The sequence below is a fragment of the Pelobates fuscus genome, chromosome 6, assembly GCF_036172605.1.
Source record: "Pelobates fuscus isolate aPelFus1 chromosome 6, aPelFus1.pri, whole genome shotgun sequence".
Classification (NCBI taxonomy): Eukaryota; Metazoa; Chordata; class Amphibia; order Anura; family Pelobatidae; genus Pelobates; species Pelobates fuscus.
Window position 1 is genome coordinate 201,462,268 of NC_086322.1, and position 18,313 is coordinate 201,480,580.

The window sequence follows — 18,313 nt, forward strand, 5'->3', positions numbered from 1 at the left end:
ATGATAGGGGATACTTTGTGAACACATAAAACCATCTGGTTATTGTATCCTCTAAATTGATACTTATTTCTATTTTTATTTCTGCAATTGAGCAGTAAGGTTACCATTTATTCTATTTTCTTCATATATTTTTTCTACCTACTTGGGTTCCACACAATTGTGTCTCCCTATACAGTTTTATTAGACATTTAAGGGTTAATCCATACAAAGCATAACCTATATTTTAGACTACTTTTTTCACTCTCCAGTTTTATTAATTTAATTTTTTTTATTAATTTTTATTTATTTTATCTCATTTATTCTACTAAGTAAGCTCCTGGATAACGGTTACTATCTTGTATAGTCTCAATCTCAAGGATGTCTATCTCTCAGTGCCAGATTGTGGTTGCCTCCTGTGGTTCTGTTTGAAGGACATTCTGTGGCAGTTTATGTGTCTGCCCTTTTGTCTCAACTCGGGTCTGTGGTGCTTCACCAAGCTCCTTAAGGCACTTGTGGTAAACTTATGGAAGCACGGGTTGCAGTCTACTAAGACTATTTCCTTTTTTTTGCTTTGCTTGGAGGCATCATTTGTGCGACCATAGATGCTGTTTGCAGTGTGGTTTTTCGGGTCCCACACGGATTTCGTACTTGAATTGTATGCCAGCCTGTGGGGTTAGGTTGTTACCAATGAAAAAGGGTCAATGGGAGGACCTTGGATCAGCCTAGAAAGCTTTATGCACGTCAATTGCCTGGAACTGGTGGCAAATACATTCACAATCAACAGCCTGGCAAGAGACATGTCAAACTGCTGGATCCTCCTCAGGATATGTCAACTGTGAGGTCTATTAACAATCTGGCAGGTGCTCACAGAATACTTCCAGTGGGTCACATCCACTACAAGCCATAAAGGTTAACATCGTCTGATCGAACTCGGGAATCATGGCCACCTTATTTGACTGTGTACACTCGGAAAGCAACCGACTGTGTACACTCTCTAGTCAACCTACTAAAAGTGGGCAAGGTAGGACAACAGGTAAATAGGCGTCAGGGCCATTACAGACCTCTTTCTACAGGGATTTTTGCAATTACTGAAACAACTGAAACCAGCAAGGTGTTCTGGAGTGGTCCAGTCTGCCAAATATTTTGTGTGTCAAACTTTTTTTTTTTTTTTTTTATCCATGGTATCAAGGATAACCTCTGCATTGCCATCTCTAGTCAATCCCTGGCCCAAGATACCAATCTCTTAGTGGTGCTCACCCACAATTGTTTCACGGACTCAGGATTGTGAACATGCAGTTCAAGAATTTCATGTGTTGCAAGCAGTAAAAATGGGCAAGCTAAAAGATCTGAGTAACTTTGACCAGGGCCAAATAGCGATGGCTAGACGACTGGGAGCATCTCCAAAATGTCAAGTCTTGTGGGGTGTTCCCTGTATACAGTGCTTTGTACCTACCAAAAGTGGGGCAAGGTAGGACAACAAGCGTCAGGGCCATAGGCACCCAAGGCTCACTGATGCATGTGAGAAGCGAAGGCTAGCTCATTTGATACAATCATACTTCTGCAGTTCAAATTGCTGAAAAACGTAATGCTGGCCATAACAGAAAGGTGTCAGAACACACATGATAAATCCTGTCCACCACTGAAAGTGCCTTCAATGGGGTTTTCTTTTAGATCCGTTAGATGGCCAGTTGAGTTATTCTGCTGGGAAACCTTGGCATTCATGTAAACATTACTTTGACGTGTACCAACTACCTAGATATTGTTGCAAACCACTTAACACCCCTTCATGGCATTGGTTTTCCTTGATGACAGTGGCCACTTTCAGCATGATAATGTACCCTGCCACACTACAAAAATTGTTCAGGAACGGTTTCAGGAACATGACAGAGTTCATGGTGTTGCTTTGGCCTCCAAATTCCCAAGATCTCAATCTGATTGAGCATCTGTGGCATGTGCTGGAAGAACAAATCTCATCCATGGAGGCCCCACCTGGCAACTTGCAGAACCTAATTGACCTGCTGCTAATGCCATAGGAAACCTTTAGAGTCCATGCATCGATGCATCATAGCTGTTTTTCCAGCACGAGGGGGACCGACACGATATTAGGTAGGTGGCTTTAATGATTTGACTGTATATCGGTGTATATTTATAAACAACTCTCACCTGCTTTGGCCTGAATCTCACTAAGCATGCCAGGAGTTCATCTGAGACAGGCGATATTTTGCACTCAACTTTATGAGTCATATAATCTCAGAATGGTTTCTGTTATTTTACTCTGAGGTCATCTGCATCTAGAAAGGGCAGATCCAATTTATGTTTTTTCTTTATCGGAAATTAATTTGCCTGAGGGCAAGGCAACAGGAGCTTTGACACTGTCAGGGTTTACTAAAGTGAGCATTGTTGGAAATTCAAAGTGAATTTAAAAAGTTTATTCCCTTTGAATTCACTATAATTCTCACTGCAGTGAACAACCCTGACAGGGGAAGCCCCTGCCCAAGGTGTCTGCTGTGTGTGTTGACATCAGGTGCAAAACAAAGTTGCACAGAACTGATATTGTAAGCCAGGAAGATCATAATTAAGCTGGCTTCTAGACAGGTCTGGGAGGCACTCCTGCACACAAATATTTTTGGAGTTAAACAAGTTTACAGGTTTGTATTCTAACAAGTTCAGTAAGGAGGTATGCTATGGTATGCTATAGAGTGACCCGTTAAGAAAAGCCAACTTTAACTACTCAAAGTTTAAAGACATTTTTCCAAAATTAGCTCTGCCCATATTAATGTAGATAATGAAACACACACGGTTTAATGTAAAAATAAATGTCCAAGACTAGAGTTAGCTAGTTTTAAGTAAATGCATTACTTTATTTGTAAAACATGAAATTAATGTAATTCATATTTTTTAACTCTTAAAATGTCATTCTGAACGCAATTATATATGGCCTGATTTAAGCCAATAAATTATATAATTTGTTTTGTCATCACTTGTCTTCAACATTACAGTAAACAACGAATGCCAAATGGTAAATGTTAAACCTTTTGAGAAAATTGTATGTTAACAGCGTTTTTATGTTTACTCTGTTTCTTAAAAAAATTTATGATGCAAGTAAAAGAAAATCTAGCAAGACTACATAGACATGGGTTTTCCATGTTTTTGCAGCAATATTATGTGATCATAACTGATGTGGAGCACAGCTGTCTCAGGCCTGAAGGCACTAAACAAACATTTTCATGTCTACCAGCCATTTTTAAACAAGCTAAAATAAAAATATTTTTTAATAGATCTATATACTGTCCTCGTTCAGCAAGCTTTGCAATGTATACCTTTGGAAAGGGAAAATATTTTGGCTAAGGTAAGACTGAATAATCATTGAAACAATGCCCATTCAATTAGATTAACGAAACATACAGCCATCTGATGGATAGTGTTGTAAAAGAACAAAACTATTTATTGTTGGAAAAAACATCATTGACATTGCATAGCAATGTTTAGTAATAGCAAAGGCAGATCAATGCAGGACAGATGCAGTGGTACATGAGTAACACTACATAACACTTGGAAAAATATTCCAAAGAATATACCTCTATCAAGCCTCTAATCCTGGTCAGAAACGTGATCAGTTTTTTTAATATTTCTTTTACCTAAATATGGCAACAGTTTCTAAACCTAAATAACAGTCCCTTTGGTGAGCAGCCCATCATCTCCTACAATACAAAACTGCCATAAATGCTGCATTAAGGAAATCACCACAGGTTTTCTGTCTTTAAGTATGATAACCAGATCACTTTCAACATTCTTAAACATCTCCTTCTCTGCCAGCTTCATCATCGTCGTCGTCATCCTCCTCTTCATCCTCATAGTCTTCATCGCCAGCATCTCCAGACTCCAAATCGTCATCGTCATCTTCCACCTGTGGTGATACAGAAACATTTATGAGGGAAACACCTTATGAAGATCCCAACTTACTTGCTAGAATGCACACAATGTATTAGGAGTCAAACAGACTCTTGAGTAGTAAGGGTGTAGCATTACCAGTACTTATGGGCTAAAACTAAATTTGTATTTTGCCTGGTTAGAACAGGAGGTGTAGAATAGTTGATGACTATGGACTAATGGGTTACATTTATAAAAGAGTCTGGGGTGGATTTATCACAATGGAAAAATTGACACCACAATGCTAAATAAATCTGGATAATTACTTGCATGACATTGTATCAGTTGCAAAGCCATATACAACTGTGGATGTGTCTATGCACCACCACAGAATTGAAGGAACACTCCATTGGGATATCATCACTAACTAGTGCAATGTTGTGGACTACATCCCCTGTAATGCTCTTACACCCATAATGCTGACAAAGTATCATGGGAGGTGTAGTCCAAAACATCTGGAGTGCCGAAGGTTGCCTATGCCTGAACTAGTGGATCATGGATAATGCAGCAGTTTGGTTCTAGGCTCGGTCCCTTAATACCTATCTGCATACATTAAGAAGTAATGTACAATGAACACAGAGACCTTTGCCCACAATATTTGTGAAAAATCTTACTGGATGTCCAAGTTCCTTGAGTTTTTTCTTTAGTTCAAGAATTTTCTGATCTTGATCAGCTAGAAGAACTAAGAGGTCGTCCTGCTCTTTCTTGGACTCTGCCACGTCTTGCTGCAGTTTCACTTTTTCATCTTGCAGAATGGCTGATGTACTCTTAGCTGCATCGAGCTGCTGCTTCAAAGAGTAATTTTCTTCAGATGCTGTTTTAAGTTCTCCCTGGAAAAAACAAGGCAGCCATTTGTGACAACCAGTAATTTAAATATTACCCATTTTAAAAATTTACAGATAAATGATTGACTACTCTTAATTGGAATTAATTCACCTTTACTTATGAAGTGAAATGATCTCCAAATGTTGTCATACTAAATAATACCCTGAAAGGGTCAACTTTCCTCCATCAGAATTCTTTTGAATTTGCATTAGACTGGTGCATTCTGTTTATAATTATCGTATCCATTATTGTCATTCTAAAAATAGAGTTTAATCTGTTCATTATTGCTTTAAAGGGGCTCAAAAGTGATGGAAGTGAAAAAGGCTCTGTCTATGGAGGATTCCACAATCTCCTCTATAGACATTAGTGTTGTAAACAGAAAAAAAATTTTGAGAAACAAAATCAAACACCTTATTCCTCTCTTTAATTGTGTTTTTCGTTATTTAACAACGTGCGGCATTCCAATTAGCAAATGAGTGCCTCTATAGTCAAATAAAGGGAAGGTTAACAATTAATAAAACAAACTAACTTCTCCCTTACATGAATTTAGCAATATGAGGTTACATTTTGTTTTGCAAGAAATTTCCATTATTACTGACAAACTACCCATGTAACCTTACACCTGCTGGCTAGTTATTATGATTTACATTTCTACCAGAGATGCGGATGAGCTTTGGTTGATCAGGCCAATCTCCAGTTGTGGCAGAAGTGCAACTCCATTTATGCTCAGATTAAAAGCAGCGAAGTATAAGCCTTTGGCTTTAAGGCTGATACCCATTTGTTGTTGAACTGCAACTCCCATCACGTGTTGCGAGGAAGGAAACAATTGAAAACAATGAAACTTCATACTGCGCAAAATAGTTAATCATCAAACGCTCAGGTTGCTTTGTGTAGTATTAATTTAGATTGTATGGAATCATACCCTACCTAGCAACAAGTGATAAAGCATCACAATCAGTGCATTACATTGTACTGTGTTTCGCAGAAAGAGGAACAGAAGAGCTAGAGAAGACTGTTCTCTGCTATCAACACTCAAGAGAGAAGAGGAATAATATTGAAACAAAGTGCAGAAGAAAAGCTTTAGAAGGAGAAAAAGAAAATGAAAGGTAAAGACATTGTCAAATGAATGTAATTTATATTTTTTGGTATAATTCAATATTCACTACATATTGTCTTATTTAAAGGAACACTATAGGCACCCAGACCACTTCAGCTCAATGAAGTGGTCTGGGTGCCAGGTCCCTCTAGTTTTAACCCTGCAAAGAAACTGCTAGGTTTACACTGAGGGTTAATCCAGCCTCTGGTGGCGGTTAGTGCCGCTTCCGCGCTTCTTACTGTGAAAATCACACTAAGAAGACGCTGACGTGCATAGGAAAGCACTGAGAAATGCTTTCCTATGGACGGTTTGAATGTGCGCGCGGCTCTTGTCGCTCATGCGCATTCGGCGCTGACATCGGCTGGAGGAGGAGAGTTCCCCAGCGCCGAGGGAGCCCGGCGCTGGAGAAAGGTAAGTGGCTGAAGGGGTTTTAGCCCCTTCAGCCCAGCGGGAGGTGGCCCCTGAGGGGAAGGGGGGGGCGCTAGGGATTACATAGTGCCAGGAAAACGAGTTTGTTTTCTTGGCACTATAGTGGTCCTTTAAATAATTGTTGCATATTACTTATGGAATTGGTTGTAATTGCTAAATATGTTTTAAATGTATGTGAATACAACAAGAAAAGTATTTGCAGTAACAAATGTAACAAATCAAAAAAAATGTTACAAATCAAAAAAAACAAAAAGGACAGCAGTAACAAACCTTTAAAACTGTAATTTCCTGCAACAATGTAGCTACTTTCTCTTCAAGTTCGGGATTTGTGGAAGTAGACACTATATGGTCACCCGATCCAGTAAATGAGGTCTGCAAACAGAGGTATATGATCATTAAAGTACAAATATTAAGGAGTGGTAAAACAAAGATTTAGCGAAAACTGAATTTAAAAGTCAATAAAAACACCTATTAGTACACAGGTGAGAATGTAGAGAGTTTTACCTTGCTTTCTATGTTTTGTAGGAGTTCTGTTCTTTCTGCTTGTAGTCTGTTGATCTCTGTTGACTGTACGTGCAATTGGGAACGTAATGCTTCCAGCTCCTGTAAAAGAAATAAGAAATTAATGGAGTTCCATCAGAAATATAAATTAAAAATTATTAAAAAAGTTTAAAATAAATGCTATTTGATTGCTTTCTGACATTTTGAAATCTGTAAAAACGAAACAAAAACAATTACACCAATTCCAGGAAACTGATTTCAAACCAAGGGTAGTACTAACTTTAAGCTCTACTCACACTGCTAATCTCCAAATCTGGTTTATTAAATCTTTTCACAGACAGCGTTTTTTTCTCTTAGTACTCCCCATTGCCTCAGTAGTAATATGTCCATAGAAGGACAGCCCTGAGGATGCTCATGGGTATGCATGGTCCAGAGCAAATGTTTTATTGTGACATTTTTTACTGGTCTTTAAATATTTAATTACAATTAACAAAAGCAGCCCTCAGAAAATATCCAAGAGAAGACATGTCATACATAAATGATGAACAAAAAAAAGAATCATACCTTTTTATGCCCTGCTGCTTGTTCAGATACATCAGCTTGCTGCGCTGTTTGTGAATCAACTTGAGTCTGTTTCTGAAATTACATAAAAGGTCAAATGAAGGACGTTAAATGTCCTATTTCCAGCAATTGTCCTACAGATCCAAGAGTTCTCACCAAGATATAAAAAAAAAAAAAAAATCTCACGGCTATGATTACCCCTATCATGAATATACTGTAGATGCAATACATTGAACATAATAGCAATAGAGATAATGGGGTAAAGTATTATGAGACTGCGTTGTATGTTGGATAATGAAGAACAGCTGCGTTCTGCCGTGTGTTTTCCACCAATATAGTAAAACATTTATGAATTAAAACCACAGACAATTTTCTAAGTGGTGCGACTTGGTTCCATCAATGTGTGTGAAAATATTTTGTAACAAATGTTTGTTTGGACACTTGGTAAATAAATGTGATTTATACTCCAGTGCTTATCACAAATGTTATGAAGCATCTGCTTATTTCCAGTTATTGTTGGAATCAAGTTTTAAGAATAACACAACACTTACCAAGTTCTCTATTAGAGCATCTTTCTCAGACAGCTCTCCTCGTAGCGATTCATGTTGTTTTCGCAATTCTTCAATTTCATCTTTTAAGCGAATGACCTCCTCGGCCTGGAATCCATTCATTTGTGCATTGCTGTTATGTGCGTTATGATGCTGGCTATCTTTACCTGTTAGACACAAGTACAGGAGTATAATGTGTATCAAAAGAGTTTGTGGTCTTGTAGGTCTGTACTGGATTACTAACAAATCCTAACAGAGATATACTGCATTTATCTCCCATTACATGAAACTGAATCATTTTTTACATTTGCTGTAAAGAACTTGAAACTAAAATTTTAACTAAAAATTGTGAAACGTTTGTCATTATTTATTGCCAGCTGTTCTTAATGTTATTATATTATTGATATTTATTCAAATGTCTAGTAAAAAGTGGTTCTTACCAATTATACATTAAAAGTTTGTAGAGTATTGATTTCAGTAGGTAACCAAATTTTTAGCAAATGTCTGTAAAGCACAGCTAATTATATACTGTCGGGCTCCATCATTCTGGTCTGATATCTATGCAACTTAATCATTATATTTGCTACATTTACTATAATGGAATAAAAAGCTTGTGGGTAATATAGTAATAGACACACATAAATAGATGTATATTGTACACAGCACTGATTCCAATGCACAGTGCACATGCCTTATAATAGTATATACCTAGTTGTACTTTGAGAAGATTGTACTGGTCCTTGTGTTGCTGAATCTGGGCTTGCTGCTGTGATATTGTTGTCTGGTTTTGCTCGGTTTTAATTTGCAAAGCAGCAACAGATTGCTTCAGCTCTTCCAACTGAATATCCTAGGAACAAAAAAAACAAAAAACTTAAATACCCATTCTGTTTTGCAGTGCATTAGTTTAACTTTATGCTTAAAAAGAACATGATTGCGTTTGTGCTGCCCAAGTGTTTAGGCAAGTATCTCTGCTGAAATGGAAACAGGTAAAGAATATTGGTGACAAAACTGTAACAAATGTACAATCTGAGCTGTAATATAATTGTGTCTGTTTATTCTAAAGGGTTCTTTACGATTAAAGGACCACTCTAGGCACCCAGACCACTTCAGCTTAATGAAGTGGTCTGGGTGCCAGGTCCAGCTAGGGTTTTACCCCTTTTCCCCTTTCCAGAGCCGGGCGGGAGGGGGACCCTGAGGGTGGGGGCACCCTCAGGGCACTCTAGTGCCAGGAAAACGAGTATGTTTTCCTGGCACTAGAGTGGTCCTTTAAGTCACTATATATATATATTTATATATACTATGTATATGTACTGACCAAAACCCTGTGGGAAGGCAGACCCAGAATTTGCCCACTAACTGTGATTTAAGTATTCGTGTCTACATACTGTATCAATCTTTATACGCATTTTGTTGGTCTTTGTGCTCAATGTATTTATATCTACCATATTGTTTTCCTTGTATTTTGGATAGTGATAGCAGCATAGAATGCTCAAGAAACACAAACTTTTTATTTTATTATGATTATTAGTTTCATTGTAATAGACAGTGCTTTACTTATTCTTAGTTTGCTATCCATTTCCTTAAGCCAGGTGTCCTGGTCGCTTTCCACAGGCTGGCAATTACTGACTTGGCGGCCGTAAGGATAAAATACAGCAATGAGTTCTTGAATTTGGTCTTTTCCCTGCCCAAATGAACCTCGTGAACAAAGATTGAATGGTTTAAAAAAATGTCTGGGGAGATGTATTGGTATGGTGTACAAAAGATACAGAATTTGAGGGATTACATCCATCGATATAGCATTGGCCCATCCATCGGAGATTGGGCTTATCCCACACCTGCAGGTCTGCCTGTATGGCGGTCAGCAAACGTGGAAAGTTCAGTGTATACAGAGCGCTAGGATTTGCTGGGATGTTAACTCCCAGGTACTTGATTGATTTTGGGGCCCACTGAAACTGATATTCTCTTTGTAGTCGCTCTGCTTCCCCATGTTGTACCGTGAGGTTGAGTATTTCACATTTATCAGTGTTAATTTTAACGTTAGCCTCTGAGCTGTATTTGGTCATTTCATCTACCAATTGTGGGATGATGGATGGGACTTGGACTAATATATATTAATAGTAATATATTATTATTGGTATCTGATGTTTTATTCTCCTGGAAGTATTGTGTGATAGAGGTCGAAAGCGCTTGACGAACTCTGGAATTTTGTAGCTGATAGGGGTTAAGTTTCCATTGATATTTTGTAGCTGGTATAGTGGGGATTGCAATAGTTAGTGGTCGGCCCAGACAATATTACCAATATTAGTATCGCGTATTAATGAAAAGTCTTCTTTTGGGGTCGAGTAGAAGGTGAAATCTTTGGTGGTTGGGTTCTGGATTTTCAAGCAGTCAACAAGTTGACTACCATGTAGCTGCGCTTCTGGGCCCTAGCCGATGCGAGATGGAAGGGATTTGTAGCAGTGCTGTCTCTCTGGGCATCTAGGGAAATATTATAGTCACAAAGTCACCCCCTATGAGGAGGATTCCCTCAGCATGGCGTCGTACCACTGACATTATGCGTCTAAACAAGGAACGTTGTTTTTTATTGGGGAGATAAATATTTTGCAAGGTGACAGGAGGTGACAGGAGATGTTCCCACTAGCCCCTTAAGAATACTGTACCTCCCTGAAGTGTCCGAAACCTGGTGTTGGTACGTGAATGCTTACCATTATGGCCACTCCTGATTTACTCAAATGGAAGTTATGTTAAATATTTTTATCTCGATTGTTTACATTTGGGTAAATAAAAAAAATAAAAAATGTAAAATAATATGCAAGTTGAGGTAAAAACAAACTGTAGCAATTATTGTGCACTGGAGCTATGTGAGCAGTCTCTCGGTCTTATGTCAAACCGCTTCCTATTCAATTTTCTAAAAACTGGATGCATTTCCCTTACCGCAAACATGCCACTTAATTTAAATTTAAGTTCCTCATTATCGGCACAGGATAACACATTCACAAAATAAACAAACAAATTTTAAAAACACTGTAAAATTCAAAACAAAAAAACACAACATAAAACATAAAAGGCTATAAAACACTATAAAACATATAGTGGCCAGCTAACTATGAAATTTATACCTGTTCCCGGATGACATTTTTGTAATGAGATATAATGTTGTCATGTTGCTCAAGAGATTTCTTTACTTCTTCTTCTTTTTTGTCTTCCTCGCTGGATTTGTAGATGGCTTTTGTAATAGCAACTATAAACAAGAAGAAAAAAACCCACAAATTGCTAAGAAACCAATAAACAGCTAAAACAAACACTGCATTTGTTATTTACAAACACCTGGACTGTTCTTGTTGTATTGTCAAACAGTGATTAACATTAAAATAGCTATATATGTATACAGCACATGACCTAGATGTCCTAAAGAAAAACATTCCATTCAGTGAAGTGCAAGAAAAATGTGGGTACCCACATCTTTTGTGCAGAAAATAACATTGTATAAATTAAGGTGGTCAGAAAAAAAAAATATTTGAATTCTCAAAAGACGCGCATACATTGTTTAGCTCCTGCTTCCTTCGATGATGGTTATTATCACATCTTAGTGGTTTAAAGGTTCTCCATGGGTACTATTCAAAATGATGCAGTCATTGTATGTTATTTAAAAAAACAAAACTCATACAAGCTTGTGTAGTCTCTTCCCACCTAAGTGTACACCACAGCAAACAGCACACGTGTATACAATAAAATACAAATATCAGGAAAAGGTGGTCAGAATAAAACCCCAATTTTTGAAATCTCACATGCATCCTTTTGAATAGTACCCATCCAGATCCTTTAAAGAACTAAGATCCAGGGAAGCAAGAGCAAAGCACTTTAGTACACAATTATGTGCATCCTTTGAGATTTTAGAGATTTTATTCTGACCACCTTTACCTGGTATTTATACTATGTTATTTGATGCACAGAAGATGTGGACCTCATAGTATGGCTATTTGTAACAGTGACTGTGCTTACTGTGCTGATTAGTAAAGGCAGTTGAAGGAGTACAATAGTAGTTTCAAAGATGACACAGGATTCACTTAAAATCAGAATACACAATAAGCAAGATCATAGTTTCAGTGAATCATGCTGCAAAGCCCCACTGAAATATACTTTTCATTAGGTACACATTGGTGCATATCTCTGTGATTCAATAAAAAAAAAAAAAAAAAAAGGAGTGTGCTCTCTTGTAACTATGCATCACATCACAATTCCCAACTTTCACCTGCAATTTTGGAGAAGAAGAAAGCAATTTTCATCTACGTTTACCTTTTAATCAGCAAATTAACTCTCAATTTGGCCTGAATAATATATAGACAGTAAGAATGCCAACCTACAAGTGTCCTGATATTTCACATTTTGTGGCTGACAAGGCTCACTGTTGCAGAAATTACATTGTTAATTCGAATATGGAGTTGACAGAAAATGTATTCTGGCTGGCTCCTCCAGACATCACATTTGTTAAGAAATATGAAGGAAGAACAAACTTTAAAGGGACACTATAGTAAACAAAACAACTTTAGCAGTCTTGGTGTATTGATCATGCCTCTGCAGTCTAACTGCTCAAATCTCTGTCATTTAGGAGTTAAATCATTTTGTTTATACAGCCCTAGGCACACCTCCCTTCATGTGACTTGCACAGCCTTCCAAACACTGCCTGCAGAGAGTCATCTAATGTTTACACTTCCTGTATTAAAAATACGGTTTATTTTAAAATTTCATATCTCCTGCTCTGTTAGTAGCTTATAAGACCTCATAGGAGTCTCCTGTATATAACTGAAGTTCAATATACAGAGCAGGAGATAAAAACTTTTAGAGTAAGTTAAATCGGATTGAAAGTGAAACCATTTCTTTTCATACAGGCTGTGTGAGTAACAGGTGTGGCTGGGGCTGCATAAACAGAAACAAAAGTGATTTAACTCCTAAAGGGAACATAATTGAGCAGTGAGACTGCAGAGGCATGATCTACACACCAAAGCTGCTTCATTAAGCTAAAGTTGTTTTGGCAACTATAGAGTCCCTTTCAGTATATGCTTTTACACTGATAAACTGTGAATCAAAATAGAATTTTAGTCCTTTTAAAAATAGTTAATGCATAGAGTACCAAAAATAATTGGAAATTTTGCTGATCAGATAGTTATTGGCCAAATATTTTTTGCAGCATTGGCAATTTTAATACAAGAAAAAATAAATTATATAGAGGACAGAAAGTTCATGCAGCACAACACAATGCCAAGAACCAATAAGTGAACAGTGCTGTCTCTATGAGCATACACAGATTCAGCAAGTGAAGGACGCTGACTTTATTAGTGTTTGCATACTTGCACTGTCAAAGTTCTTTTACATTTGAATGAGGAAACTACTTCCTTATATGATGTGAGTGGGAAGGGCATGCTGCCTGGGCTTCAAAGACTGAATGGAAAAATAAAGAAATGGGAATGGAAAATAAATAAGTTTGCTAGTGTAGCTTCCTACATTTATAACCAATTCCAATATCCTCTGGGTAAATATCATCAGGTGTGGTAATAAGAAAGTTAACAAGTTGCCAATCCCTATTATAAGAGAGCACTCTGCATGCGACAGTAAGGTGACCCCGTTGGAATATTAGTGTGCATGCAACTTCATTATCAAATATTATGAAAGCCTCACCCTCTAGCTCCTTAATCAGCTTGGTAAACTCATGATCGAACATCATGTGGTCAGGACTGGAAAAAATTGGCTGGGGTTTCTGGGCCGCCTTCGAGTAATATTCGTGCTTGGTTATGAAGCCAAGTTTTTCTGTAAAATTTTCTTTTCCAATCCTCTTCTCTATTAGTTGCTTCAATTTTTCTCTGAAAAGACAGATATTTCCACCAGTTTAGCTCTTTGTTTGTGAATATTGTAGCAACACATAATAATAATAAAAAAATAATAAAAAACACAAAAAAAATAACTCTCACAGCTGCAGTGGGTGGTTAGATAATGGAAAAGTTGATTCGGAATATAGGGAATTATGGTTAACTGGTGGAAAGCAAGTTGCAAATTAAGACCAAAATAGCTAGAGGTGGAGAATAATCAATTTGGAGCTTGGTTGAGTAGGGTGTGCTTTTCTATAATTGTAAAGCTGCGGAATATGTTGGTGCTACATAAATTATAAGTTCTCTCCGAGTGGAGTTTTGGTCTATGTCACATTGTTCAAATATTTTGTATGATTTTCTTGCCTGTTATTATACCCATCAAACATTCTCTTTTTGCTACGCTGTTTATTACACATTTACATTTACTGCATTCTACTGCGTATGTTTCATTTAATTTTCTCAGTAAAACTTCAAATGATAATAAGCGCAGTCTAAGACAACTTTCTAAAGATGGAGCAGTCACCATGGAAATCATGCAGATTGCTCCAATGTAAGAATGTCATAATACTGCACGACCCCAACCAGCTTTACTAAGCAATTTACATAAAACGTAGACCTGTACCATGTCATGCAGTTAGGTTAGCCTGTTAAGGCGATAAGATTAGCTGGTTAATATCGTAATACTGCATCTTAACCCAGCTTGATTCAAAATATGTCTAAGTTGAACAATTCACAAAAATTAAAAAAGGAGGCATCTATGATCTAGAAATGTAGGGAGAAATGTTATCGCTGTATTAACCCTATTATGTTGCTGCATTTCCCCTTTCTTTTGAACCCTTCATATGTGCCTTAACCCCTTAAGGACCAAACTTCTGGAATAAAAGGGAATCATGACATGTCACACATGTCATGTGTCCTTAAGGGGTTAATAAAAGACTCACTACCTCATGGAACAAGCATTACATAGTAGTGAACCACCAGGTCAGAAGGATTGCTTGCATAGTTTTAATAGCCGTGTAGAAGCCTGTGCCTAGTTTATTGCGTCTAGCATTTTCACCTATGGGTGCAGCGAGTTATATATTATGGGCTACGTCATACCTTAGTGTGTTCACATTAATCGCACTGTCACATGCTTAACTATAGTATTACAGATCTAAAACCTTGCATTACATAGGCTATCTAGACAGACGTTGCTTATGTTTATAATATGTTTTCGTTAACTGACATAAAAATAAAAATTAGGCATTGCTATCCAGGAAATGCAATTCATCATTGTTAACGATGTATTAACCCTATACTGTATACCACTCGTGCATTTCCCTCTCTTTATTCTGTACCCCATTGCACATGCCTTAATAAAAGAAAGATTGACAAAAAAGTAGACCTGATATAAACAAAGTGCTTACAGACTTAATAATTCATCATATAGTGTACTGAAACAAGCAGAGCAGTGCAATGCAAAAGAGAACACAGAGTAAGAAAAACATTGTACTAAAAATGCAAGGATAGGCATTAAAGACTAGAAAAAAAAAATATAAAGTGATCGGCGTAAAAAAAAAAGGCAATTCACAGTATATAATTACGCTACTACGCGCAAGTGGGAATCTCCCTCACCCACCTCTAAGCATGCACAGAAGAAAGTGGAAGAAAGCTAGACAGCCACCAACCTCTAGAGTGGAGCGTGAGTGTTCTAATATGAACACCTACCCTAAATGGGAACACAGGGAAAGAAAAGACTATATTGTGTAAAAACATCTAACACTATAGTAGGAATAAGGTATAACTGGTAAAACTCATATGGATATGAGCCTCAAAAAAAGACAGGCTTAAATCATATGTACAGTGGTGTACTCAGGTGACTCAATTCCCTAGTTATAATGATTCTCTGGATAGTATTCTCAAAGAAAAGCAGAGAAGAGGGAGGTACAAGCTCCTAGTGAAGTATATCCAAGCATACACGGCAGATAATATAACCAATAAAGAACTGCTCACCTTGGCTAGAGCCCAAAAGACCTGGCACTAGGTGTTACTGCCAAGAGCCTATAAGGGAGCACAACTCTTCTATGAAGCAGATGGTTTGGAATATAAAAAATATTAAATATAACTTGTTAAAAACATTAAAAAAAACATAAGTAAAGTGCTGACAATTAGGTCCAAATTAATAAATCCTCAAACCTTGTTTCTCCCGATATCGGGTGGTATGTGAGTATGACCAGTTAACACCTTATTCCTACTATAGTGTTAGATGTTTTTACACTATATCGTTTTTTGTTGTCCAATTTTTATTAGAGGCTCCTGTGTTCCCATTTGGGAACCACTCACGCTCCACTCTAGAGGTTGGTGGCTGTCAAGCTTCCTTCCACTTTCTTCTGTGCATTAAAGACTATAAAACTTTACACACTTGAATCCCCAAACATCTTACCTGGTTGTGTTTTCAAGTGAATTATCATTGTAGTAAATGCAGATGCCCAGTAGCAATGCGCAGAGACCTTGAACAAGCTGTTCTTCTTCTCCCAAATTTTCAGAAATCTGTCCTGTAAGCTGAAGTAGTCACTAAGGAAGCAAGCTGTTGAGTCAGGTAGAAATGCGTTTTTATTCTTTAATTCAACTTTTGTTTTACATAGCAAGATCCAAGTACGTATAAAATACAGACTTCTTCCAGGAATTACTTAGCTTTACAAAATAAGTGTATAGGTTTACAGATAACCATATTTTGTTTTCTTGCACAAATCAAGCAATCTTACAACCTTGTCATAAGTCAGCTTGCAATCTAAAAGTCTACTTGATGTACACTGATCAGCCACAACATTAATAGCACCTGCCAGTGGCGTACAAACAACCCATGGGGCCCCGGTGCGAAAACTGATCCGTGCCCCCCCCCCCACGTGCGCGCTTACTCTGCGCGGACTGGGGCCGCAACACATGGCGGCGGGCACATGGTCGCAGGGCTGCGACCCCTGCGACCACGTTATGTACGCCAGTGCATGCATAAACACATACACTTAAAGGACCACTACAGACACCCAGATCACATCAGCTCATTGACGTGGTCTGGGTGCCAGGTCTCTCTAGTTTTAACCCTGCAGCTGAAAACATAGCAGTTTCAGAGAAACTGCTATGTTTCACTGAGGGTTAATCCAGCCTCTAGAGGCTGTCTCATTGACAGCCGCTAGAGGATTTTCTGCGATTTTCACTGTGAAAATCACAGTGAGAAGACGCTGAACGTCCTTAGGAAAGCATTGAGTAATGCTTTCCTATGGGCGGTTTGAATGCGCGCGTGGCTCTTGCCACGCATGCGCATTCGGAGCTGAGAGGCGGATCGGGGCGGAGAGATCCCCAGCGCCAAGGGAGTCCGGCGCTGGAGAAAGGTAAGTGCTTAAGACACACACGCACACATTAACTGACAGACACACACTCAGTGACAAACATACATACACACTCACTAACAGACGCACACAGACACACACTCTAATACTAACACACACACTCTAATACTAACACACACACTCTAACACTAACACACACTCTAACACACGCTCACACACACACACACTCACTAACACACACACACACACTAACACTCACACACACTCACACACACTCACACTAACACACACTCACACTAACACACACTCACACTAACACACACTCACACTAACACACACTCACACTAACACACACTAACACACTAACACACACTAACACACACTCACACTAACACACACTCACACTAACACACACTAACACACACTCACTAACATACACTCACACTAACACACACTCACAAACACACACTCACAAACACACACTCACAAACACACACTCACAAACACACACTCACAAACACACACTCACAAACACACACTCACAAACACACACTCACTAACACACACTCACTAACACACACTCACTAACACACACTCACTAACACACACTCACTAACACACACTCACTAACACACACTCACTAACACACACTCACTAACACACACTCACTAACACACACTCACTAACACACACTCACTAACACACACTCACTAACACACACTCACTAACACACACTCACTAACACACACTCACTAACACACACTCACTAACACACACTCACTAACACACACTCACTAACACACACTCACTAACACACACTCACTAACACACACTCACTAACACACACTCACTAACACACACTCACTAACACACACTCACTAACACACACTCACTAACACACACTCACTAACACACACTCACTAACACACACTCACTAACACACACTCACTAACACACACTCACTAACACACACTCACTAACACACACTCACTAACACACACTCACTAACACACACTCACTAACACACACTCACTAACACACACTCACTAACACACACTCACTAACACACACTCACTAACACACACTCACTAACATACACACTCACTAACATACACACTCACTAACATACACACTCACTAACATACACACTCACACACTCACTAACACACACTCACTAACACACACTCACTAACACACACTCACTAACACACACTCACTAACACACACTCACTAACACACACTCACTAACACACA

General features: G+C 38.2%; 1 protein-coding gene across 4 annotated transcripts in view; it reads right to left on the reverse strand.

The window, feature by feature from the left end:
- Nucleotides 1-2,816: 2,816 nt before the first annotated feature.
- The window catches only part of USO1 (USO1 vesicle transport factor), a 68,431-nt gene continuing 52,934 nt past the window's right edge, over nucleotides 2,817-18,313 (reverse strand). For all 4 annotated transcript variants that reach the window (XM_063458656.1, XM_063458655.1, XM_063458654.1 and 1 more), the window contains 10 exons: nucleotides 16,156-16,274; nucleotides 13,546-13,727; nucleotides 10,989-11,110; nucleotides 8,578-8,716; nucleotides 7,873-8,036; nucleotides 7,325-7,396; nucleotides 6,764-6,862; nucleotides 6,530-6,631; nucleotides 4,524-4,739; nucleotides 2,817-3,886 (listed from right to left, as the gene is read on the reverse strand). In XM_063458656.1, coding sequence (XP_063314726.1) covers nucleotides 3,773-3,886; nucleotides 4,524-4,739; nucleotides 6,530-6,631; nucleotides 6,764-6,862; nucleotides 7,325-7,396; nucleotides 7,873-8,036; nucleotides 8,578-8,716; nucleotides 10,989-11,110; nucleotides 13,546-13,727; nucleotides 16,156-16,274 — 1,329 coding nt within the window. In that variant the 3' untranslated portion in view covers nucleotides 2,817-3,772. The remainder of the gene's footprint in view (nucleotides 3,887-4,523; nucleotides 4,740-6,529; nucleotides 6,632-6,763; nucleotides 6,863-7,324; nucleotides 7,397-7,872; nucleotides 8,037-8,577; nucleotides 8,717-10,988; nucleotides 11,111-13,545; nucleotides 13,728-16,155; nucleotides 16,275-18,313) is intronic.